At 42.2% G+C, this 25,066-nt stretch overlaps 2 protein-coding genes across 8 annotated transcripts in view; one reads left to right on the top strand and one right to left on the bottom strand.

Annotated features, from left to right (window-relative positions):
- REC114 (REC114 meiotic recombination protein) overlaps nucleotides 1-909 on the top strand; it is a 99,207-nt gene extending 98,298 nt beyond the window's left edge. For both annotated transcript variants that reach the window (XM_032621883.1, XM_032621884.1), the window contains one exon: nucleotides 315-909. In XM_032621883.1, the coding sequence (XP_032477774.1) occupies nucleotides 315-479 (165 nt within the window). In that variant the 3' untranslated portion in view covers nucleotides 480-909. The remainder of the gene's footprint in view (nucleotides 1-314) is intronic.
- NPTN (neuroplastin) overlaps nucleotides 1-25,066 on the bottom strand; it is a 61,427-nt gene that overhangs the window by 4,843 nt on the left and 31,518 nt on the right. For 3 of the 6 annotated variants that reach the window (XM_032621881.1, XM_032621880.1, XM_032621882.1), the window contains exons 3-7: nucleotides 23,444-23,538; nucleotides 12,668-12,801; nucleotides 10,262-10,535; nucleotides 3,051-3,072; nucleotides 2,142-2,211 (exon numbers count right to left, since the gene is read on the bottom strand). In XM_032621881.1, the coding sequence (XP_032477772.1) occupies nucleotides 2,151-2,211; nucleotides 3,051-3,072; nucleotides 10,262-10,535; nucleotides 12,668-12,801; nucleotides 23,444-23,538 (586 nt within the window). In that variant the 3' untranslated portion in view covers nucleotides 2,142-2,150. Of the gene's footprint in view, nucleotides 1-565; nucleotides 1,583-2,137; nucleotides 2,212-3,050; nucleotides 3,073-10,261; nucleotides 10,536-12,667; nucleotides 12,802-23,443; nucleotides 23,539-25,066 lie in introns of those variants that run through there. The other 3 variants (XM_032621879.1, XM_032621878.1, XM_032621877.1) reach the window with 3 other exon arrangements.

The following is a 25,066-nucleotide window of genomic DNA, read 5'->3' as shown; positions in this document are numbered from 1 at the left end:
ACTAAGTTAGTGGCGTCCATTCATCAATAGGCTTTATCAGTCCACAAACTTATCAGCACCATACTCTTCATTGAAGCAGGATCTTAACTTTGCAAATCGTTTCATTAATATACTTGAAATACCTAAGGATACAAGTTTATCTCACTTTGTATATTTAGAAACATTATGTAAAGAACTCTGCAAAGCTAATTAACACTAATTTTTGGTGTCTATTTCCCAAATCTTTCCTTAAGGCAAAGTTTTTGTGTTCTATTATTCAGGCTGTTGCTTTCTCCTGTAATCTCTAATAAACTACTCTTCTGGAATCCCCACAGTCTCTCCTGGCATCAGAGGAGCTGCCCGTGGTCTATGAACAATCTGCATGGAACACGGAAGAGTTAGGCCCCTTTCTACGCTTGTGCCTCATGGATCAGAATTTCCCAGCATTTGTGGAAGAGGTGGAAAAGGAACTAAAAAAGCTGACAGAGCTGAGCAACTAACATTCTATACATACAGAACTGAGGAACTTCAGTGCAATGGAAAAAATGCTTCCTCCTAAGACTAGAGAAGATACTAGAATAAAGAGTATTATTCCAACACCTTTTATCAGTTTTATTTTTAAAAACAGGTGAATCCACTTTTTTATACATCATTGCACTTCAACAATTACACAAAACACAAGTACATGCATCTACCATTACGCACCGTGTGAGAACCCTGCCGGGTGTGAAAATCTACACTCAATGAAAAAATACAGTGTCAACCTCAAAGTATAACTAGTTGCATAGAATACCATGCTGTAACATTTCAAGATCACTGAAAACAAAAGGTAAATTATAAAAGTTTGCCTTAATTGAATGTACAATCAGGTTCAACACATCAGTGCAAAAGGATTTAAGAATTTACATGATTTAACAAAAGAAAAAATAATCACTTAAAAAGCAATCATACATATATACTGCAGTTCATTACATCCATTCAGTGGACTGCTCCAGCTTCTCATCAAAGTCATAGGTTAAGCCCTTAAAATTATAGATTTCAGTTTATATTACTCATCTTTATGTACCAGAACTGAACAGTTTCCTCATCTGACAACATACAGTAAGGAATGAGTATCAGCAGCTTAAAAATGAAACAAGCATTTATTTTATTTTGGATTTCTCCCACCCCCAAAAATATAAATATATATATATATTTATATACTGTATATATCTGTAGGTTTTGCTGTACTTTACAAAAATGTGTCACTAGATGGCAGCAGTGCATTTTAGAGCTTTGCCAATTTAACAGCTGCATTAAGTAAAAAACGGTGCATGCATGATCTGATCCTCAGAGGACCTTTTTACTTCTATTTAAATATTCTACCAAAGGGGGGAAAAAAAAAGCAACATTCACAGCACATCAAGCCCAAAATAGTTTACACCTTCTACACTGAAGCATTGTTTAAAATGTACCTGGCTAGGTCACCCTTACAGGAGAGGCTAAATAAGGCATGCTTTAGACAGTCATCATGGTGCTGCTCACTTGAAAGGGAAAGAACCAAAGAGGTACAAGCAGAAAATTTAGCAGGTCATGTTGCCACCAGTTTCAGGAACCTAAGGATCTGTGAAGGAAGAAGTATTTAGAAATTAAAAGAGAATATGCACTTAAAAGAGAATATGCACTGTTACTTAAGACTACACCAAGTGCCTATAAAACAAAGCTTTGGTTCAAACAGCATGCTCAGGGATACGGTGAGGAATTCAGATCTCCACGTGCCTAACCAGAAGGTACTCCAGCCCAGCTGTCCCCGGCCACCATTCTTGCCTTGCCCTCAGAAGCAAAGTGGGACCAACTGGCCTCAGAATAATCTACCTAAGAAGGTGACAATTTCACTTTTACCTCTTTTTAAAGATGTAATTAAAGTGGTAAAGTGATGTTTTGAAACACCATACATACTCTGAAAAGCATTTATGTAAATAACTGAAAGAGCTCAGCTGAAAATCTTCCTTTCCAGCTGCTACACTGGACGACAACTTGTTCCACCAGTATGGGCTGCTCTTGAAATCAACTAAAAGATCTTGCAACATAACACCAACTACTGAAGAATTTTTAATAAGGTCAACAGAGGCACATTCATTTGAATATAATTTTCTAAAATTTCTAAAGAAGGCCATACTTACAAGTAGTACTTAATTTGTGTTTCTCTGGCGCAAGTTTTTATCTTTGTGATTGTTGGTAGAGTTGGTTTTCCTTTGGAGGAAAAATTGCATTTACAAGAGTTAAACTCAAGGTCAGTAGCAACTTTTGAAAGTATAACACACGGAAATACAGGGAGTCTTCCACTTACTGCCATCCCTGGTATAGTAAGTTTTACTGCACAATATTAATACACAATTAATATTCCTGTGTAAAGTGCCTACATACCTTAAATTAATAGATCCTTTTGACTCCCAAGGCAGACAATATACCAGTAACTTTCCCTTTGACTTGTAAACTATAATTACTATAAAGGTGAAATAGTAGTTTTTTCTCTACTCAACACCACTGTCTCTTCTCAAATGATAAAAGATAATTATATACAGGCAGTGCTGTGCCCTCTGGCACTTAATAATTTGGGCACTGTTTGCCTGCCTCTGACTTAGTCCCCAACTCTAGGAGATTCTGCTAATCTTGGATTGATTCAAAATTTGCAATTTTGTCTCTTGGATACACGCAATTTAATGGAGCCAGGCAGTTCATCCATGCTATAGTTGAGCTTGAAATTAACTTTAACAAAACCTGAAGTCTCAGATATACTGATGATTTACCCCACATTGTCAATTTAAACATATGGGGTGTGCAAAATTTTAAACATTTTTTTTGCATGGTATTCCACTTTGTATTGCTACTAAAAAAACTGTACGGCCTGTCCTGGGAATCAAATGGCAATCAGCCAACTCTCAGTCAACTCCATGTCTTGCTAAGAAGTCTACACTGCAACACTGTTTCCACTGTCTTCCCCTACAATCTTAGCTAGCCCTTTGATTAAACGGCAAATACATAATAACCCAACCAGAAACTAGTGAATCAATGTTGAATAAACTACTTACATTGGCCCAGCTGGTTCATCGTCTACACAGGTGTTCAGTTTTTAATAATCCATTGAGAGAAGAAGAAGGGAGAAAATTGTGAGACTCTGCATAAGGATTAACAGAACAGCAAACAGCAAGTGGCAAACATGGCTATTCATAGCATTTATTCAAGGCCATTCCATCTGGAGGTGCAAAACACTCATGGAGTTATTATTTCTAGATTCAGGTTTTTAATGGCAGGTATGTTGTTTCAATGATTTTAGTTAACACTTTGAATGCTTGTCATGAAAAACTGCAACTGTAGCGGACAGATAGGCTGCAATATCATTATACTCATCTTGTCCCCAAGTTCCAGTGGTTCACTCTTAAGTAGATGAGAAGACAAACCAACATTTCAGTTGTAAAATCCTGCTGTTTGTTTTCTTGTGGTGAATGCATGTATAGTTTTGGCTCAATCCTGCAATGCAGATGGATGTGTATCTATGTGTTTACACACATCCTCACTTCCCCAAAGGACACTGTTCTTGCTTGTTATCTTGTTATCTTTAGGAGAGTCTTTAGTCTGGAGAATGAGATAGAGGAAGCCACAATGGTTCAACCTAATACTGGGTCAGACAGGCTAGGCTATGCCAGCAACAAGTGTAGGTAGACCAGAGGATGTTCTGTGACAGACCAGGGAAAGAGGAATGGTGCTGACATCCCTCTAGAAAAGACTTCAGATAAAAAAACTGGCTCACTCTTGTGCCCTGGCCAAAACCAGAACCCAAACCCAGATGAGCCGTGAGTTATCTTTTTTCTTTTTAATCGAAAAGCTTACATTATCTGAGTTTAGGTGCCTTCTTAAATTGGTATTTTCTGATTCTGATTTGTAAGTTTTTCCTTCCTGTTTCAACTAAGGGCAACTTGGTCCCCTTTAACCAGGGATATATGTGTGTGTGTATGTGTGTGTGTGTGTGTCTGTACACACACACACACACAGATTTTTTTTTAAGGCCCACAAAGGTGGGGAAAAGCAAGTTAAGTGTTCTTAGTTTCTTTTTATTTTACAAACGTCAGGTAGACTAAATGATTTAGAACTGAAGGCTTCTAGAAAAACTCTCAGCAGGATTCCACAAGGGGGCTTGGTGCACATGAAGCAGTTATGGAGATTACAGTCTCAGTGTAGGCATCTGCAGGAGCACACGTCAGGAGTAATGTCTGTCAGAGGGAGACATTGCTCCACCTGTTCCTTTGAGGCAACGGAGAGGCAAAGCCACCGCCAGCACACACAGTGACTGGAGCAAAAAAAGATTTCAAAAAAAAGAAAAAAAAACAAAACAGAAACAAAACTAACCACAAACCAGTGACTTAGCCAGAACAATAGGCTAGCAACACACCAGTGTCCACAGGATTCTACTACTAACAATAGTACACTATCGAACAGTACAGAAAACAAACTTAAGACTCAGACACCCAAGACATCTGTGTGCTGTGTATACAGTGAAGATATACAAAGACGTACCAGGCACTGAGACCCACGAGCCCAGCCTAGATCCTCCCTCACCACAACACTCTAACGCTCTCAGCATCCTGGCCAAGCCAGCTCAGCTACATGCTAGGAACTAAGCACTTCTGGGACTTACAGGAAAGGACACAGGAGCAAACTTAGAATATTTTTAGTGCTCTGGCTGTGCACCCAAAAACACAGAATTCTAAAGCAAGGTAGCTGATTCAAGAATATCACCAATCTACTCCCAATTTTAAGAGAAAAAAAGGGGAGAGGGAATCGCGATAGCCAAGCTAATCTTTTCAAAGCGTGACACTTCAGCACTAACCCAAGCACTTCACACCATGAGCTTTTCTTTCTTCAGTAATTGGGATATATGTACGCCCTGGTGTCTGACTAATAACGTCATTTTCCAGCCCAACAAGGCGATAACGTGCAAAGGGCTGCATGAGGGGTTTTAGCAACAGTGGCTCTGGTGTAGCTGCCATGCCTGCAAGTGGGAGCAGTTGCTGTTCACACTTGTGCCTACGTCTCAGGAGCCCCTTCAATCTCTCTCCCCAAATCCACTTCCACATTTATAAGGAACAAAGAAAAGAGCCTCAAGGCTCCCACTTTCCTGGACTGAATCACTATCTGCAGCACCACTCTCCCTTTACAGGTCAAACAAAAACAACAACTTGACCTCTAACAAGGAAATCAGGAGAGAGGGAAAGAACAGAACTACAGATAAAGGGTAAGAAAATGAAAGTAAATGAGGATTAAACAGCAAACTGAAATCCAAATTAGTTGTGAAAGTGAATGAAGTAAACTTGAAGAAAAGTGTTAACATTATGAACTGTGCATCGTATAGACTGAAGCGGAGATTAAACAAACTCCAAAAGCATGCATATCGCTCACTTACCACCATGTTTTAAGGGTTTGATGCAATTGAGGGGGGAAAAAAAAGAAGTCATAGTAACCGACAAATATCAACATACCCCCAAACCCTCAGGGCAAAAGACAGCCGCTTAAACAATGACTGTTCTCTCCAGCTGGGTATTACTCACAGCCACTGACTAGATGAGAGGAAGAGGGCTGGGGGAGAGTGGAAACAAGATGCTTCTGGAATCCATCTTATGAGTGAAGTTCCTGGTGGACCTGTTGCACACACTGATTCATTCAGCTGAATGTTGTCTTCCCAACCGAGTGCACTTAGAGCCCTCATTCCCCTACATCACCTCAGAATCTGGAAGGGTGCTCTGCAATGCCTAGTAAATAACAGATTACCTGATACAATACCACCTCCAAAAAGATGGCTTTAATGTCAAAGTAAGTTGACTGTCTGGTCAAAGCTCCTTTTTCACTGCCTTCATCTCACTGAGGATGAGGATTTATGGTTTCTAAACCCACTTAAATTTTGCCTGATCTCAGCAGAGCAGCATTAAACCCAAAAGAGAGTAACAATTATTTTCAATTTCCTTCCTTATTCAGTCCTATTGTATTTTCTTCCTAAGGTAGCTTGTTACTGACCCAGATGACCCCTGTAAGAGACAACACGTGTGTTTCACATATCATTTTTAAAAGTCACATTCCTTTTCCAACATTCCTGTCCTCTTGTAAAGCTTCATATGCCACCAATGTTTTGACCATTTAACTGATTTTGGAACATTAGACTAGCTCTTAATTCTAAAGTGTTAAAAAGAGTTTGGATACATCACAGCCACTAAAAATGGTTCCCACAAAACCTCAAGTATCTTTTATACCAGTAACTTAAAGGAAGAGTGCCTACACTTGCTTATAAAATTATCTCCCTGGGCTTCCCTGGTGGCGCAGTGGTTGGGAGGCCGCCTGCCGATGCAGGGGACACGGGTTCGTGCCCCGGTCCAGGAGGATCCCACATGCTGCGTTACGGCTGGGCCTGTGAGCCGTGGCCGCTGGGCCTGTGCGTCCGAGCCTGTGCTCCGCAACGGGAGAGGCCACAACGGTGAGAGGCCCGCGTACCGCAAAAAAAAAAAAAAATTATCTCCCTAACATGATAATGGAAAACTCTTTTTGATGCCAGCACTTCTCTTAAATCAGCTCCTACTGTTTTCAATCGAGGTCAGTAAAATGTGCAGCAGAACTGAAGGCCCCAGCAACTAAGCAGGTTCACTCCCGAGAGGCACACTAATCACTCTCTGGGTTCAGTCAGCAGGGAACCAACACACAAGGTGAGCTCCAAGCATATGTCCAGCTGTAAGGTGGATGGAAGGCTAGAGGGATGCTAGTTGTATCTAGTCTTTTTAGAGAATTATCATTTAACATTTCCAGAAAATGTAGTCAGGAGGTGAGTAAACTGAAAAAACAAAGTCCTTACTTGGCTCCACAATTCACCTGTTACTAAAAACATTGAAGGTTAAAGGTGATATGCAGATAATCTACCTACAAGACAACCCACTGGGGCACCAATCCTCAAAGACACCATAACAGTGACTGAAAGGGATTTAGATGTAAGTTTCACTTACAAAATGTCCTGAGTATACTCCAGTAGACAAAAAGTCATGGGCCTTTTTTACCCCCTGGAAGCAGCTAAACCTTAACCCTAAGTATTTTCTATGTGAGAAATCTAAAGCAATATTTGCTCTTCTAGTGAAACATACTCAGGCTAAACTATATAAGTTTAAATTTGTGTTTTTATACTTTTGTATTGTTTCCCTTAGTGCTTTTCTAGTACAGCACCGAGTTACCAAAAACTCAGACTGCCCAAATATGAATACTGTTTTATATGAACTTTTTTCATATAAAAAAAGGTCCAGTGAGTCAGAAATAAATCACTGCTGTATCTTGATAATAGTGTATTCATTTGGCAGAGAAGAAGCATGTCGGGCTTATTTTTTTAAAAAATCAATTTTCACAATGGTATAAATAAGTCAACACAGAATTACGAACGGTTGTCTGACAAGTAAAAATTCATCACCTCTGAAACTCCAAATCTGTATCAGGTATAAGGTACCTCCTCATTCATTCCACAAAGGAGTGTACGCATGTATCTCTCTGTAAATTTGAAGCAGGGCATATGGGAGGAAAGCATATGAAGGGAGTCTGCTCTTGTGAATTGCACAGGAGTTGAGGGGAAACTGGCTAAAGAAGAAAAAGACACTGCATAAGGAAAACTCACGGAGGAACAATCAAATTTTCAAAAAAATTACTTCCAGGAGAGAAGAAAAAAGGGGAGGGCAGGACTAGGAAGGAGTTTGAGAAAAAGAGGCAGAAAGACAAAGAAGAAAACTATGGGATGGAAATGCTCGAGCAAGGGCATGTGATAGAGAATGGAGCCTGGACGGTGCTGGCTGTCAGGAGGGGAACAGAGAGAAGGCAAACATGCAATAATTCCAGCATCCCAGATTTTTTGCCCCAATTCAATAATAACAACAAAGTAAAAGCTGCTTGCATTACAGTATTCTTCTAAGACACTAGAGCAAGAAGGTTTTACTTTGCACTTACCCTGCAGTCATCTCTTTTACATAGGATTCATTCACTGCCTATAATAAGTTATCTTAAAAGAGTATTTTCCCTCCAGGAAGCTGTTCAGATTTACTGGCCACAGGTGTCTTGTATAACAAACTCGTCCCCATTTGTGTTCAACAGCCATGGAGCTCTTTAAAAAAAAAAAAGCTGCTTTCCCTGGGCAGGTGCCTGCACTTGTCAGATAGAACCAATACTAACCATTCCTCAAATCTAACCTGACGGTCTCTTCCACATATGCTGGAATAGCAACCTGGTAAGTGAAACGGCTTCCTGCAAAGACAACAGGAACCTCTGACAGGGACAGGCTAAGCCAATGCGTCACTCTGCCAAGAGAGGGGCAGCCAGCCTTGTCTTAAAATAAAAAGTCAGGTTTTGAAGCCCATTTTTACCTTTTCCTACTGACTTTTTGCATCTCAATTTTTCTAAAGGGAAAGCTGAGAAAGGCGATATTTAGCAAAGCAAAAGCATTCAGCCCTTTTCAGGAGTGAGGCATGACTGCTCCTAATAAGCCAACGCTGAAAACACACTGACAGGCAACTCTCCCCCTCTACTCTCAGATCTAGACACAGGCACTCTGCCTTGGAAGTCCTAATTTGCAACAAGAAAGAGAAATTTAGAGAGAAAAGCATTATGCATATATGAAAATCCTAAGAAAGCACTTTTGCTTCATAGAATAGCAGTTCTGTGGACCCAGGAGAAAGAAAGTAAAAATCCCAGGACACTCTTATGTTGCAGGGCACAAGCCCACGTATTTACAAAGGCCCATCTGCTTCCAGCTGACGTCCATCCCATTTCTCCATCTAGTTCACTGCTGAATGTACATTTGGATGGAAGTCCACCAGGTCTCCCCACATACATCGCTAGTGTCACCAAATAACCTTTTCACCAGCCTCACTACAATACTCACTCTACCTAGTGCAGGCAGAGAGACTTAGGAGCTGCTGAGAAGAAAGGAAAAGAAGGGGAGGTGGCTGCTGCTCTCAAACATGTCCTTCCAGAGACTCTGGAGCCACTGGCATGCCTTCAGGGCTGCGCTCTTCCTGAGGGAGCACCAGACCTCCCTTAGCATTCTCCGCTGACACACATGGCTGGCACTGGGTCCTGGCCAGCCACAGGGACACAGACAGCTCTCTGGGGCAGGGTACAGCACCACAGTGCACAAGCACAGGCCCAGAACAGTCAGACTAGAGTTGGCATCCTCCCCATCACCCAAGGCACTGAGTTTAGGTGCATACCCTTCCAGTCCAATCAGTGACAGGCAAGTGGTGGTGATAGCTGGCTGGCCAATTAATTTGTTTTCGCTGATGCTATTATAGGGTAAGAGGATGGGGCTGGGGAGCTAGTGAGGAATCTGAAGTACTACTGGTGCAAGTCTCCATCAGTAGTCCCCCCCCCATTATAATCACAGGGTTAGAAATAGAACATCCATAACAAAAAAACATAACTTCCAGGACCTTTTCTGACTCTAAGCATGTCTAACCATCTAAGATTCTTATTCTTTCCAATACCTAACAATTGGCTTTGGTTGTGCTGCTATTATCCACTCCCTTCTGGGACGCTGGGCCAGCTTGAGGGTGCCACTTCAGGCAGGGACTCCAGGTGTTACTGCTTAGCTATCTGTCTTAAACTGGGGGTGGTAATGCATCAGATGCTCTCCACCATTCTTGTCTGTGAGACAGACAAAAAAGCCAAATGGCAGGGGCCTGCTTCACCACAAACCTTAAAAACCTTCTGAAGGGACCAACCAAGGAAACCAAAAAGTGGCTTGTTCCAATGGCTTTTCCCAATAACAGTCTGACTGGACTAGGGCAGTTACCTACAGGGGCTATACCAGGCAACCATGTGACAACCAATTAGATACCTTAAATCTGCCTGAAAGGCCAGGTGGCCTGCGATCTTGGGGTGGCTTCTAGGCTTGACTTGGATTCTCCTCAAGCTCAATCTGCCTGATGATCTGTATTGAAGGAGGACAGAGCTGAACAAAGAGACTGACAACTGCCCATTCCCCACAAGGGGCCTGAAGGGCAGATGGGACTGGGGTTGGAGAACACCCACATGGAGGAACAGAGCTAATAATTATAGCTCAAGGTGGCTAATCTTAGGGGTAGAGGGTGAGGAACCAGTATAAGAATTTTTCCTTCTCTCCTTTTGGGACTGAATCCCAACATTCTTATAGTCCTCTTTGGGTGCTTGGAAACCACCCCACGGCTTGGAAACCAGCCCCAACAGCACAGCTATTTTGTAGGGATGTTCTTACCGTCAGGAACTTCATCTGGCCTCTTCCTCTTTTCATACACAACAATGATCACCACAAGGATGATGATTTCCGCCAGAATTCCCAGGAAGGGCCAGAGTGGGGCCAGGTGGCTCCGCACCCTGAGGATGGTGACAACGGAGGCAGAGCCAATGGAGTTGGTAGCATTACATTCATACTCGCCAGGATCTTCTGTGATCTGCAGGTTTGTGATGCTCAGCTCAGTGTAATTCTCCCTGTTGATGATGATGAAGCGGCCAGAGGTATTGACAATCTCCTGCTCAGAAGCAGATAAAGTGATAACACACAAAGATCAGAGTAGGTGAATTAGTGCCCAATACAGGGCAACACTAACATCCTTAGCAAGACACTGGACGGGATCAGGGAGCAGTGTCTAGTACCATCTTTGTCCAAGGGACTTTGAGTACTTGATCACTGACTGCCCTTCAATCTCAACAACCAGTCAACAATCTTCTAGCAGAGCCAAGGTAAAAGTCTTCCCTGCTGTTGGTCCTCTGGACTTCTCTAACTTGTATGAAGTGAAGGGAGGTCCTACCCTGTAGACCCAGAAAAGATCAACTCAATTTAGAAGATGCTGCTCCAAACACCAGGTAAGAAACCGTAACCAAGCAGAGGATGGAGAAGGGGTGTGAGCTCCATGGTCAGGCATGTATCTGGTAACATCAGGCCTATCTGATGCCTTCCGAGTCAGGATATCTACTTCACGCTTGGTGAATTCTGCAAAGTCTCCCTAAACTTCCTCTAGAAACAATGTTAAGAACTCACTCCTAGTCAGAGTAGGGGACATTCGTAACTTCCACTTCCTTTCAGAATTACAGGGTTAAAGGAAAGTTTATTCAATCAGTCAACAGATATTTACATTAGTATGTTACATGTTTTATATCCTACCTAAGGGGAAGGTGAGATAGAAATGGAAAAGCATGACACAAAAATGAACATGGAGATTGACCTCCAGAGGGAACCAGACCCCCAAAGGGATGGTTAAAGGAACGTGTAAGAAGCCCCAACAGAGGGTACGTATAGAGCCACATTGCACTGAGGGAGTGGACACTGCTGGAAAGAGTCAGGGAAAGTTGGAGAAAAGCTAACATTTGAACTAGGCTGTGGGGGAGGAGAGCTGCTCAAGCAAGACAGGAGTGCTCCAGGCACGTGTGGGAAGGCAGAGGTGAGAGTATGACCAGGGGTTTGGGTGGAGCTGGGACAGGTTTGCAGCACTGATCTCATGGGCTACTAGCAGGGGAAAAATCTGACTCACGTGTCAGTTCTTTTGCAGCAACTAAAGGATAATCAGAAATAGTAGAGAGGAAAGGCAAAGATAATCCCAAGAATGATGTCTAGCTATAGCATAAATCATGTCTGTGTTTGAGTGTGGGTATGACTGGAATGGGAAACTCACAGCCTTCAAAATTAGTTATTCTGTGAAGCTTCAACCCTAGACTTGAAAAGCTGCCAACTTCTCTAACTCCTGCTCTACTCACTCACTAATTCCATGTTTTTCACTTATGACCTGAGGTGATTAGTGAGTGTGACCTTTGGTCCATAAGCCTTCAAAGGGTATTTTAAAAATACCGTCATATGCAAGAAACTTCCGTGGTTTTGCCACTAATTTACCTTGGTTAATATGTATAACCTTCCCAAAGAAGCTGGATTAAATGATCTCTAGGGTCCCTTCTGATTCTGAAGACTGGCAGTCAAAGAGGATGCCTGAAAAGTAGACTGCTAGGCATACAAAGCCTGGGGAAGAATGTATGACAGCCCCTCTGATAGAATAGGAGATCGGTCAAGCATTAATCAGAGAGAAAGTGAGAGTCGAAAGTTCTGACTCTCCCATACCATCAAGAATCGTCCCACAGATTGGAAAAGATGTTTTCTCTGACCTTTTCTGGAGCAGATACTGTCAGATTTCCAATGTCTAAGGCTGCCCATGGGCCTCCTTAGATTGTCTCAATTCCTAATCAGTATTTCATGTGTTCCAGGAATATACTATTAATTGCTCTCACTGCCTTGCCTTCCCAAAAAAACAAGAAAAGTACGTTAAGACCACTTTATGAGCAATATTTTCTTTAGGATAAATGTACTAGAATAACAGTAAAATTTTAAGATTGGGGTTAGCTCTTCTTGGTGTCTTATCTTGAAGGTAAACAGACAAATCCTTTACCAGACAGACAGCTTTAACAAATCACGTATAGGGGTTCCATGCTGGTCAGAGACTGCCAATGACCTCCAGATTCATGATGTAACCACCAAGACTCTAGAAAGGGTGACCCAAGCCACGGCAGACAGTATGGCAGGTTGCAGAAACTAGTCCAGATGTCTAGAACTCCCCAGGAGAAACTCCAGCAACCACAGAGACCCGCGTATAGAGAACCAGGGCTGCCTCGTACTCACCATGGGCATACCGTTCTCCTTCTTGCGCCAGATCCACTCTGGGTAGGGGTAGCCAACTGACTTGCAGTACATCATGGCATCCTGCCCTTCATTCTTGTTCTCACTCCGTTTATGGCCAGTGATGTCAGGAGCAGCTGTGAGAAAGAGTGTTGAATACAGTTACCATGGGAGCCTAAGCGGAACAGAATACAAAAGGCCCCAACTATTGGCTCAGAGCCCTGCTTCTCCTTAGACCCACTCTCATATTCAGCTTTGATAACATGCATTTCAGGTCAGAACAGAGCAATGGAACCAATTCCTTGCCCTAACCTCCCACCCACCAAAGCAGACACCAGGATTACTATATGTGAAGTTCTACTAATAATACAGGTGGTTCTCCAACCTACTGGAAGAGAGCACAGGTGCAACTGCATAAATTAAGCCATCCTTTAAAGAAAATGCAAACAGAAGCTATTACCTTCTCTGCCAGTCATGGTTTTTTCTTAATACACCTACGTTAGCAATAATTATGTATTGTATCAAATGCCATATATTCCCTTAAGGAAATGAGAGATCCCTGAGATCAAACACCTAAAATCAAGTCCTACTGCAAGGTATATAAAAACAATGAATACTTGGAGAAGCTACGTGATGAGTATCAATGGCCAAGCCTCTCCCAGAAAAGAGGGAATGAAGCAAACTGGTCTTCACAAGGGAAGAAAGAAATGAACAGGAAATTCAACCAGCGTCCCAAGAGATTTTATTAACAGCTTAAGAATCTGATTTATACACCTGATTTGCAGTTATCTCAATGAACCCAATCTTAGGGGAATTTCTAGACATGCCAGAAGCTGCTGATTTTCTCTGCTTTTAGGAATAACTTAGAAAGAAATAAACAGCACCTGTGGTTTAAATATTAGATAAGTTTCAAGGATCCAATTAGCCTGAGATAGGGGCTAATTCTTTGAATTTGGCCTTCTTTGATCTTAACTGTATTTTCCACCTTACCGCATCAGTTATACTAATCCAAAAGCAATAAAACTCAAAGTAGGCCAGACGTCACTTTGCTGGCGAAGATGGGAAGGAGAATCAATAGGCCTGGTCCAAATTCCAGTTTTGCTGGTTACTTAATTATTCTGTGCTTGAACTCTATACCCCATTATCAAATGGAGTTATTTCTAGCCGCTGCCTATATCCAGTGTCTTGCATAGATAGATGTCAAAATATTCATTTTGAGACTGTAAAAGCCTGTACAATTGTATTATATCATGGGCTGACCCCATGTTTCCCTTCGGACTGGCTTGGCTTTTCTTGGCTTAAAAATAATCCAACATCCTGCTACTCCCAGACTGTGCTTCCCAGACCACCTCCTGAGGCACCTGGATAGAAAAAGAATGAGCAAGGCCACAAGCCATCTCCACAACCTGCCAGACTAAGGCCTGCAGTACTACTCAGCATGAGGTGTTTTCTAGATATAAAGGAAATATCTGTTTTTCCAGGCACAGTTCCTCACTACAGAAGGGAATGAGTCAGGCTGGCTCAAATTCCCATCACACCAAATTTCTCCCACAGCCAGTCAGTCACTGTTCAACCTGGTCACGTTCCTCAGAGCTTCCTTCAATCAGTACATATTAAGGCCCATCTTAAGCACTCCAAGGAAGGAACACACTCCACAGCCACACTTAAACACCATCATGGGGGAGTAGGGAGATACAACAAGCAGAAGAGCTACATTTTGCCTCTAGTTGTGTTTCATTCACTGGACAAACATCTGTTGAGCACTCGTTACATGCCAAATACATCACAGTGGTAGGGGAAGGCCATTCTGATGAGGTGAATTTTAGCACAGTCATGAAGAAAGTAAGGGCGTAGGCTACATATATCTGTGGGAAGAACACTCCAGGTAGAGGGAAAGGCAAAAGCTCTGAGGCAGAAGCGTGCTTGTTATGTACAAGGAATTTGCCTGAAACACGGGGACGATGGTAGGAGACCAAATCAGAGAATGGAGCCCAGATTGGATAGGACTTTGTAGGACAATGAAATTACTTTGGCATTTACTCTAAGTCAGCTGGGAAGCCACTGGTGAATACTAAGTGCAGGTATGAAATTATCTGTATGCTTTAACAGGCTCCCTCTGGCTACTATGTGGACAAAAATTGTAGAGACGATAGTGGAAGCAATCCAGGCAAGGGGGAGAGGGTGGTATGGATGAAGGCAGTAGCAGTAGAAGTGAGGAGATTCTGGATATATTTTATAGGTTAAGTTAATATATTTGTTAATGGACTGAATGTGGAAAGTGAGAGAAAAAGAAGTCAAAGATGATCCCAAGGTTTCTCGCCTGAGTAACTGCAAGAATGGAGTTGACAGTTACTGAGATGAGGAAGACTGAGAAGAATTAGCATTTTTTTTGGTTTGCTTGTTTTTATTTTGTTTTGTTTAGGGATGGAGCAATCATGGTAGTAAAAAACCAGGAGTTCAAAGTTTAGGACATGTTAAGACTTATTTAACATCCAAGTGAAGTTGTTAAGTAGGCAGCTGAATATCAAGTCTGAAGCTCAGGGAAATGGTAGAGACGTAACTTTCAGAAATCAGCTTACAAGTGATGTATTTTTCCACTTTCATTCTCCTTTGCCCCACAGAGAATACTCACTCTATTTACTCTGGCCCAGTTATTTGACTAATTCCAATGTATTGTGAATTCACTAACATCAGCTTTTGCCTTGGAGACTCACCCCTAAGATTACACATAAGAACCACCTAGAAGGCTAAAAGCTGAGTTGGTTTATGGCTCCACAGTCTCTAAAAAGCTACTATTCTTGAAGGCCAAGACCTGGGGAGACAGGTGGGGATGGCCTTCACTCCTGCCTTGGTGCTCAGGAAAACACCAAGTCCTCCTTTCATTCATCTACTTCCAGATTCTATAGAGGCTTCTATTTACAGATAGGAAGGCACCTTAAAGGCTACTGTGTGCAGAGACTATACAGGAACTTAGTGTGCATCCCCACTCCGCAATTTATTGGCTATGTTTACATAGTGAAGCCTGTTAAGAGTTTTCAATGGTTATTACATCTACTGCTGCTTTCGCCTCAACTCAGCAAAGAATACTGAGTGAAGCTTGGGAATGATATCCTCAAAAGAATAATGCCCTGATTATTCACCCTTGAACTGGTGGAAGTATCACTAGTGTACCAGGAAGACAGAAGATTAACCCAAGTCACATCACTCTAACCTGATAAGGAATGATTATAACAACTATCACTTTAGCCTCTGGGTCAATGAAGTTTTTTCACTTCTCTCTGTCCTTTATGGTTGCTGCTCAATCAGAAAGCCTGTTCCTGCCCCACCAGCTGAGCAAGACAGCAGACCCACAGCAAGAAAGGTAACTAGGCTCTCAGAGCACATGTCAGCAGTGGTCAGAGAGGGGGGGCCCCTTAGGGCTCAGAGTCCACCTCTTAAAAAGTACACAAATTCTTTGATATTCTTCCCTTTAAGAGGTAGAGCCTAATTTCCCTCCTCTTGAGTGTGGGCTGGACTTAGTGACTTGATTCTAAAGAATAAAATATAGCATACATTTTATATATTTATAAAATATGTATTTTATATATTTTTCCTATATAGAACATGAATCAATACATAGAAAAAATATATCTATATGTAAAAATAAAGGTGTGCAAATAGTTCACAAAATACAAGATGGCTTCCCTTGCCCTCCTTCCCTCTCGCTCTCTTCTCTGTCGCTCTCTCTCTCTCTCCCTGTCTCTCTCTCTCTCTCTCTCTCTCTCTCTCTCTCTCTCTCACTCTCTCTCTCTCTCTCTCGGAACACACGCTCTGGGAGAGGGAAGCTGCCATGCTAGGAAGACACTCAAACAGCCTATGAAGAGGCCCACATAGTGAGGAATTAAGGTCTTTCGCCACAGCCTGAGGCAGCCATCTAGCCCCAGCCAACTGGAGAGACCCTGAGCCAGAACCACCCCACTGATCTGCTCCCCAATCCCTGACCCACAGACACTATGAGGTAGTACGTATTTGCTGTTTTAAGGCAATTTATTGTGCAGCAACAGGTAACAAATATAACCACCCAATGAGGCAGACATTACCCAATTTTTATAAGTAAGAAAACTCAAGTTTGGTAAAGTTTGGTAAAATTATTTAACATCTAAAATTATGCCACTAGTAAATTCTGGTATAGCCAGAATCCAAATTCAGGGCTATCTGACTCCAGAGGCCATGTTTTTTGAACTTTACCATATAGAAGGGGAAATAACCAAACTAGAACAGAGTCCATAAACAATAAAAATATACAATATGCATTACTGGTAACTGCACAGCAAACTGCCCAAATGTTATCTTTGCTTGTAGATGTACTAGAACGCTGTAGACCTAAGGTGGGACTGATTTATCTGTCAGAGTTCAGTTACTTCATATACTATAATGTAAAGAGTTTTAGACTTAAGTTAGAGAAATCTGGCTCTACTGAGACTCTATTACTCACTGAATAACCTAAGGTGGGTCATTTAAAATCCTTTGGGTTTCAATATTTACTTTTGTAAAATGGGAATAAAATACCCACACTTCATAGAGGTCTTACGAGGATTAATTTACATCTCTGTATCAATCTAGCACAAGATTGGAGCCCAGGGTCAAAAATAAACATTTAAATTGCATTATTAGTTACGGAAAGGAAAGGTTAGGCTAAGACAGGCATTATGAGTTCTAAGAAATCAAAAAGATGCTGATTATTATGTGTTTTCTCCCTATTTGCTAATATAAACAGGACTTTTGTTTGTGGCTCTAATAAGGTTTACTCAGGTCAGATACTGACAAATTATACTGATTAATGGCCTATTTATATTGATTATGGTGCCTCACCTTATGTGGGCTTGCCACTCAATAAGGACCTACTTAACTAGGTCCTGGTGGTCTGCAGGTAGGTCTGAGGAGTCGGACAGAGCACATACTGCTTAATTCCCTTTACCTTCTCAGGGAGGCACAGACTGGGTAGCAAAGAAGTAACAGAGATCCTTAGAAGAGATCACACACCCACTTGGGAATTAACTCATGATCTGGCCTTGTTAGCTACATACTCTAATCCCATGAGTTAATGGATGGACCCTTCCAGTATCCTAATAAATGGCAACACCGGGGTTCCAAAACAGTCTTAGTTACCCACCAACACCTGACCCAATGTCATTATCTAGGCCTTTGGCTGAGGACAAAGGCATGTTCCTCAGTACCCTCTGCTGCCTAACCTGCAGGCATTTAGAGAGAAGCATCCAGCTTCTCTGCCAGGCTGGTGGCTGTAGAAAGTGCCAGCTTAGGCAACGGAGGCATGTTCAGCTGAAGATGATGTTAAATAAAGTTAACACAACAGAGCTGAGACAGGATCAAGGTATGGGGCCTCTTACCTGGACTGCTTCTTTAGTGCTCACTTTTCAAAGCAAATTCATAATCTTGCAACTCATTTTCAAAGAAACTCCATCCTTAAAGATATTGCACAACGTCTCATCATACACACACTGATAATGTAGAGATGGTCTCTTTGCTTCCTTCATGCAACCTATCAAATCCCAGAGACACCTCATATTTTCTATAGGCAAAAATAGAGGTTTGGTTGAAGGCAGAGGGAGAGTTAAGATTTACTGCTAGCCAAGGGCCAAGCCCAAGAAACAATATGAGACTGGCTGAGATGGAAGCAAGAAAGATGTTGGGGGACTTCCCTGGTGGTGCAGTGGTTAAGACTCTGTGCTCCCAATGCAGGGGGCCTGGGTTCCATCCCTGGTCGGGGTACTAGATTCCATATGCATGCTGGCTGTAACAAAGAGTTCTCTTGCCACAACTAAGGAGCCCACGTGCCACAACCAAATAAATAAATATTTTTTAGGAAAAGGAAGATGTTGGCTTTTTGGCTCAATAATTATACAGAATAGATTCATCAGTGGTTGTAAAGACTAGAGCAGTCTGGGACTTGTGCTGCCTTCTGTGGAAGAGGCTTTTCCCTCTCCTGCAGGTGAAACCATTGAGTGGGAGGCACTGAAGTCTCCACTAAGAATGATTCTAACCTTGGCTGTACACTATAATCATCTGGAGTGCTTTTAATAAGCCTCATGCCTAGGCCACATTTCATATACCTTAAATCAAGTTTGAGAACCACTGCTCTAACACTTTTCCTAGCATCAGTGTTTGAAATCAGGGGACTACAGGGAGTGTCTCATAAGACAGGGAGATGAACGCGTGGAGGTGTGGGGGGCACTGAGGTGACAGTCTCAAAGTTAAGAACCTGACAGTCACTATTACTAGGAAAAGAAGCTTAGAAATCGTTCCCTTCACTAACCCAACTTCTCATCTGTGTCCACATAAGGGAACCACAGACCTTCAGAGCCTTACAAAACCTTCAAGATCATCTACCTCATCTTACTTCATCATAACACTTGGGGAATCTGAGGCCCAACAAAGGAAAGTGGCTGGTCAGGGCCACAGCAAGTTTATAATGGCAGGGCCAGGATTAGAACCCATTTCTTCTGTCAGTCCAAGACCTTTACATTGTTATATGCTGAACACAGCGGTGTGGCTTAGTGCTTAGGAACATGGGCTCTGGTACTAGGGTGCTTGGGTGAGAACTCTGGCCCCACTGGTTGACTATGTCACACTGAGCAAATCATTCAATTCCCTTGGAGCCTCAATTTTCTCACCTGGAAAGTGGAGATAATAATGGCATTTACCTCAGAGTTGTGAAGACTACAGGAGAGGAAAGGGACAAGTAATGTGCCTAGCACATAGTAATAAGCACACAGTAACGTTAGCTGTTCTTATTCTTATTAAGGTAGGTCAGGGTAGCACCCTGAAGAGGGAAAAAGAAGGAACAGGTATGGTTATTTGGGCTATGGTTCATGTTCAAAATGTTCAAGCAGCTTCAAGATATTACTGTTATGCTTTCAGAGACTTTTCAAGTCAGGGCAATTCTGAGACAGAACCAGCTTTGACAGCAGCTCGAATTTAAACTATGTCACAACCTCTAAGCATCTTCACCTGTCAAACTAGCTGCCTGTCAAACGAATAAATGAGCACAAAAACACTCTGCATGCTGAAAGTGCTGTACAAACATGAGAGGTGTATTATTACTCCTAATAATGATATCTGTCACCATCACTATACAGTCTGCCTCGGCCAGTCTGAACTTTGATATATCAGTTGTAAGGCCATGCAACAGAGTAGGAAACAGGAATGCAGGGCAAGGTCACTTCTAGAAATCCTAACATTTAGTCATAATATTCAAATAGCAAGAAAGCTAATAAGTAGGGAGAAGAAAAACAAGATCAATCTTGGCTCTCATAGCCACCAAAAGACTGAAATTCAATTGAAATGCCCAATGAGCAGGGAGACATAATGATGGCCCTAATAAAACACCAGAACCAAACCTTCCTGGGGCTGGGATGTACCTTTCACAAGCGGCAATGGCGTGTCTGTCGCAGAGGACTTGCTGACCACCAAAATCCTTTTCTAAAAACAGCAATAAAACTCAAACTCCTTGTTTACTGGAGTAACCAAAATGGTTGAAGGGTGAGGATAGGGTCTAGGAGTCATGAGAGGTATTTTCTCTTTTCAACTTTGTCAATTACATAGAAAACTTTAACTTGTTTTTGTGAGCACATTTCTTAATTTTAGAAAAGGAAGAGGAAGAGGGAGGGACTAAGGGTTAGAAAAGTTGAATAATTACAGGGATAGAAAATTCAACACCTATTCTTTCACAAATGCTGTATGGTAAGGTGTGGAGTCTCCAGAAGACACAACCTCTGAGGAGTCAAAAAGGAAAGAGAAGCCTCCCCAGAGTTACCTAAGCAGATCCCTGGAGAGGCTGGTTATAGGACCGAGGTCCCACAAGGTCTAGTCATTGATGTTTCCTCTCCCCCTGGCCAGCCCTGCTCCATCTTCCTCCCCCAGCATCTGCTCAGGTCACCTGCCAAATACCTAAGAAATGTAATCCTCAACAGTAATAGTATCTTCCTGTTTATACTGTGCCTCATTCTTGTCCTTTAAAAAAAGAGAAAGAAAAAACAAACCAACCTTACTTCAGGTGCAAGGCCTTCCCTACCACATGTATATACGACCACCCTCAAAATTCCTTTCTTGATGGGGATCTACAGGCTAAGGTGGAAAAGCACTGCCACCTCAGGTCTGTTCCCAGATATGTGTCCCTCCCTGATTCCTTCAGCCTTCTTTTCTTTTGTACATAACAAGTAACTCAAGATTTAGTCATTTGACATATAATGCCCAGTCTCTGGCTAGTCTAAGTCCTTCACTCCCCACAGTGCTGAGCCCAAACAACACCCCAGGGAAGTTTTCAACTGCAGGGAAAGCCAGATGGGGAAGAAAAGGGCTGAGTGTAGAATAAGTGCTAAAGAAATATGTATGTATGGTCTGAATTATGTTGCCTTGAAATGTTGATTTAGTTAAAACCACAAATGGAGACTCTCAGAGACTCCTTCTGGCAGAGGTCACTTATGTTCCCGAATCCCCTGAATTTCTCTGTTCTTGAGTACAGTACCACCTCTTGCCTCTCTATTACTCAGCAGAGTTTTTAAATCATTATAGCTATAAAAAGATAACTGTCTCTTACCCCACCCTAGAGGAACTGAGGAAACAAGAGTTTACATGAAAATGCTGTGGGAACAACACATATACCGCTGTAAATTCAAGGCAGTTTTCTACCCCAACCATAATCGAGAGCTAGCTTAGAATGTGATCCTGGGCCTATGGCAAACCCTCCTAAACTTACACAAGAAAAGCCAAGTGTTCAGTCTTTACCAGACCAAACTATCTCTAACCTAAAAGACATTAAGTTTTCAGCTGTTCTCTATCCAGGTGTCAGGGGAGAGAAGGAAGAAAGACTAGAATTCCATATGAATTTTCTTGACAGACTAACGTATCTGCCCAAGCTAGTCACAGAATATGTTTTAGGATTATATAAAACAGAATTCTCTTAAGGTCTACTTCTTTAAAATGAGGATATTAATACCACCTGCCCAATCCACCTCACAGGGTTATTGTACAGCACAAACGCAACGGAGCAAAGTACACGCCTTCATTATGGTGAGATACTGTGCCTGTTGTATCTTCCTCGGAAGACACTCCTGACTGCAGCCTCCAGACCACTTCTTATCTGCTAAAGAGAATGTGAGGAAAGATGCCTTTGGGGCCATCGGAACCTCACCTTCTTGAGCAGACAAACCAATGGAAAAATAACTCTCTTTCTACTCCTGAAAGTGCTGCTTAGAAATCATTAATGCTTGATCAATATGATTAGAGTTAGTCAAGACTTCGAATTATATGTAATTATCCTTTAGGCTTGGAGACCTCGATTAACTAGACACTAGACACTCTCCCTCCCTCACCCATCCCATTCCCTCTGCACCTGAACTTTGTGCCAAAAGCTTAGCCTGGAATGTTGCAGGGCCTCAGATATCATATGAAGGAGTGAAACATCTCCCCACGTAGCTCAGCTCATCCAGGGCCCTTGGCTGGCTTAAGAGAAAACACTTTATCACACTTTCATCCTCATGTTGAATAAATATGGCACTCTTCAAAAACAATGATAAACCCAGATCTCTACAAGAAAAGCCACGGAGTTAATCAAATCCTAGGTTCTCTGGCCTGTGTGGACTGTAACCATGCCACTGTGACTCCACCCCTTCAGGCATTTAGAATCGAATCTGGCCACTAGAGGAGGCACTGGCTGTCCTTATGTCAACAAGGACACAAGTTAGGGCAAGTGTCACCAAGACACTACTTTCCTTTAGTAACAACATAAAATAGAAACTTTGCCTGTGTCTAAGATTTTCTTGAGTCTGAATTTTTAGTCTTCCAAATATTTTAAGGAAAATCTGAATACCTGCTATATATGCCATTCCCATTTCCTAAATTCATCCTTCCAGCTTCTAGGGATCACCCTATAGATTTAGAGAACAAGTTTGTCCTTCCTAAGTAAAATGAAAAGGACTAAAAAAGATCCTCATCTCTTCAGTCTGACCTCAAACAGTAGCCCTGCCTCCCCATGGTCATTTTATAAAATGGAAAAACATAGGGATGGGAGTCAAGACCTGGGTTCTATGCTAGCTCTGCCACAAATTCACTGTGTGACAGAGAGCTAGTGGTTTCACTTTTCTGGGTCTCAGCTGCTTCTTTGAAATAACACAGGAAAGCTGGGTTAAATGTTAGTTAGCTCTCTTACAGTTCTATTGGCCTTTCTTGCAACCTTCAGCTACAATCTCATCTTTAAGATGCCAGGCACCCAGAGTTTTTATTACAATTCTAATGAATTACCTTACAAAGAGTTTATATTCACCCTGCACACTGTACTTTGCCAAATCCTGGCCCATTGGAGATACCTACATAATAATACTTCAAAGGCTCTATTCTAAGAGCTTGACCTAAGGATGAACCATTATGAAGCTACCAAAATTGAAACATTTTTTGAACTACAAAAACAGAAATTTCATATGGTTCAACCTACTATATTAACTTATTTAATTCCTCTAACCTACCCATGTGCCACGTGTTAGGTTTTACAAATGAGGCAACAGAAGCATAGAGAAGTTAATAACTCGCCACGGTCACACAGTGAATGATGGGATTTGGATTTAAACCCGGGCAGTTGAGCTCCTGACCCTTCAGTCCTATCCATAATATTATATCGCCTCCCATTATGAAAACAAGAAAAGCTCAAAGACTGGAAGCCCAGACCAAGTCAGTGTCTCAGAAGCAGAGTGAGAGGCTCACACCACAGCCTCTGTTGGGTTGTACCTTTTACTTCAATGGTGGCATTTGCTTTAGGAGCACTGAGAAAGTGATATACACAGTGGTATTCGCCTGAATCCTCAGCTCTCGGTTTATTGATCCTGCAGAGATGAGAAGAAAAATCAAGTAAGGAAGCTGGGAACAGTCAAAATACACAACAAAAGGAGAATCAAAGGGGCAACCAGGGACCCTGCTCTCCAAGTCGTGCCCTGACATGCAACTCACCTCCTCCTAACTGAAAGCAAAAACCTCCCTCTGTGTATTAATAATTTACTTCTTACTGGGTGTCAGGAATACAGGTCCCTAACATTAAGATGCTCCAGTCTATTGGCAGAAATAAACTACAAAGCAAGTAATCAAAAGAGGGCTGTACAAACTACTATAATCTACACTTAGATACAGAAGATGGAGTCATCACCAAAAAGTTCTTGCTCACCTGGTGGTTCCAGTCAGATAAATAAGAGCAGAAAAAAAGCAAATCTTTTTCTGCACTTCCCTGAAGACTTTTGGTAGTAGTGTTCTTCCTACCCTGCATTTTAGTAGCATGCCTTTCAATAAGTCTACTAACAGGACATACAAATAATGGGGGAAACTCTGCCATCAGAGCATCAGCCACAGAGATGCAGCTCAATTCCTAAGACTTTTAGGTGCAGCTAGAACTCAAGGGCCCTGCATGATCTGGCCCCTCCCTAGTGTCATCTCAGCCACTTTCTAGCCCTACAGGTCTCTTCATCAGTTTTTCAATGTGCTGAACTTGTCCCTACCTCAAAACCCTGACACAAGATGCTCCTTTATATAGAATGCTCGTCCCATCACTCTTAGCCTCTTAAGTCCTTTTCCATCGGTCTTGGCTTACATGTCACTTCCACCCCACAATCTAAGTGACATCCCTCTCCCTGACATTCTCTCTCATACTACACTGTAATTCTTCACGACCCTTATCACAATGTGTAATTATTTATTTATGTGATTGCTTGATGAATGTCTGTTTTTCCCTACAGACCAAGTTCTACGTAGATAGGCACTGTTTACTTGGTATACAATTCTATACCCAGCACATACCCTGGTGCCTGGAATACAGTAGAAAAATGAATAAACACATGAATGAACACAAACTTAGACCAAGTTAAGCAGAGTGAAAGGACTGTAAGATGTATGTATGAAGAGAGCAGTACTTCCTCTGAATCCTATAGGGTGATCCTATACAAGCTTTCTTGGCCCTGAAGGTCAGCTTCGTATCAGCTCAGTTCATGCTGGCCTAGACACATCCCCCGAAACGTGCAGAAAGGCTGGTGTGTAATCACAGAAAACAGAGAAACATCAGCTTCCAGATGAGAAAATAAACATTATTTCGCTCCTACTTTTTTTTTTTTTTTTTTTTTTTTTGTGGTATGCGGGCCTCTCACTGTTGTGGCCTCTCCCGTTGCGGAGCACAGGCTCCGGACGCGCAGGCTCAGTGACCATGGCTCACGGGCCCAGCCGCTCCGCTCCACGTGGGATCTTCCCGGACCGGCACACGAACCCGTGTCCCCTGCATCGGCAGGCGGATTCTCAACCACTGCGCCACCAGGAAAGCCCCCGCTCCTACTCTTTTGCTCAATGGTTAAAATATGATACTTGCAATGGTCA

Source organism: Phocoena sinus, chromosome 2 (assembly GCF_008692025.1).
Source record: "Phocoena sinus isolate mPhoSin1 chromosome 2, mPhoSin1.pri, whole genome shotgun sequence".
Classification (NCBI taxonomy): Eukaryota; Metazoa; Chordata; class Mammalia; order Artiodactyla; family Phocoenidae; genus Phocoena; species Phocoena sinus.
This window is presented reverse-complemented; position numbering and strand designations above follow the sequence as displayed.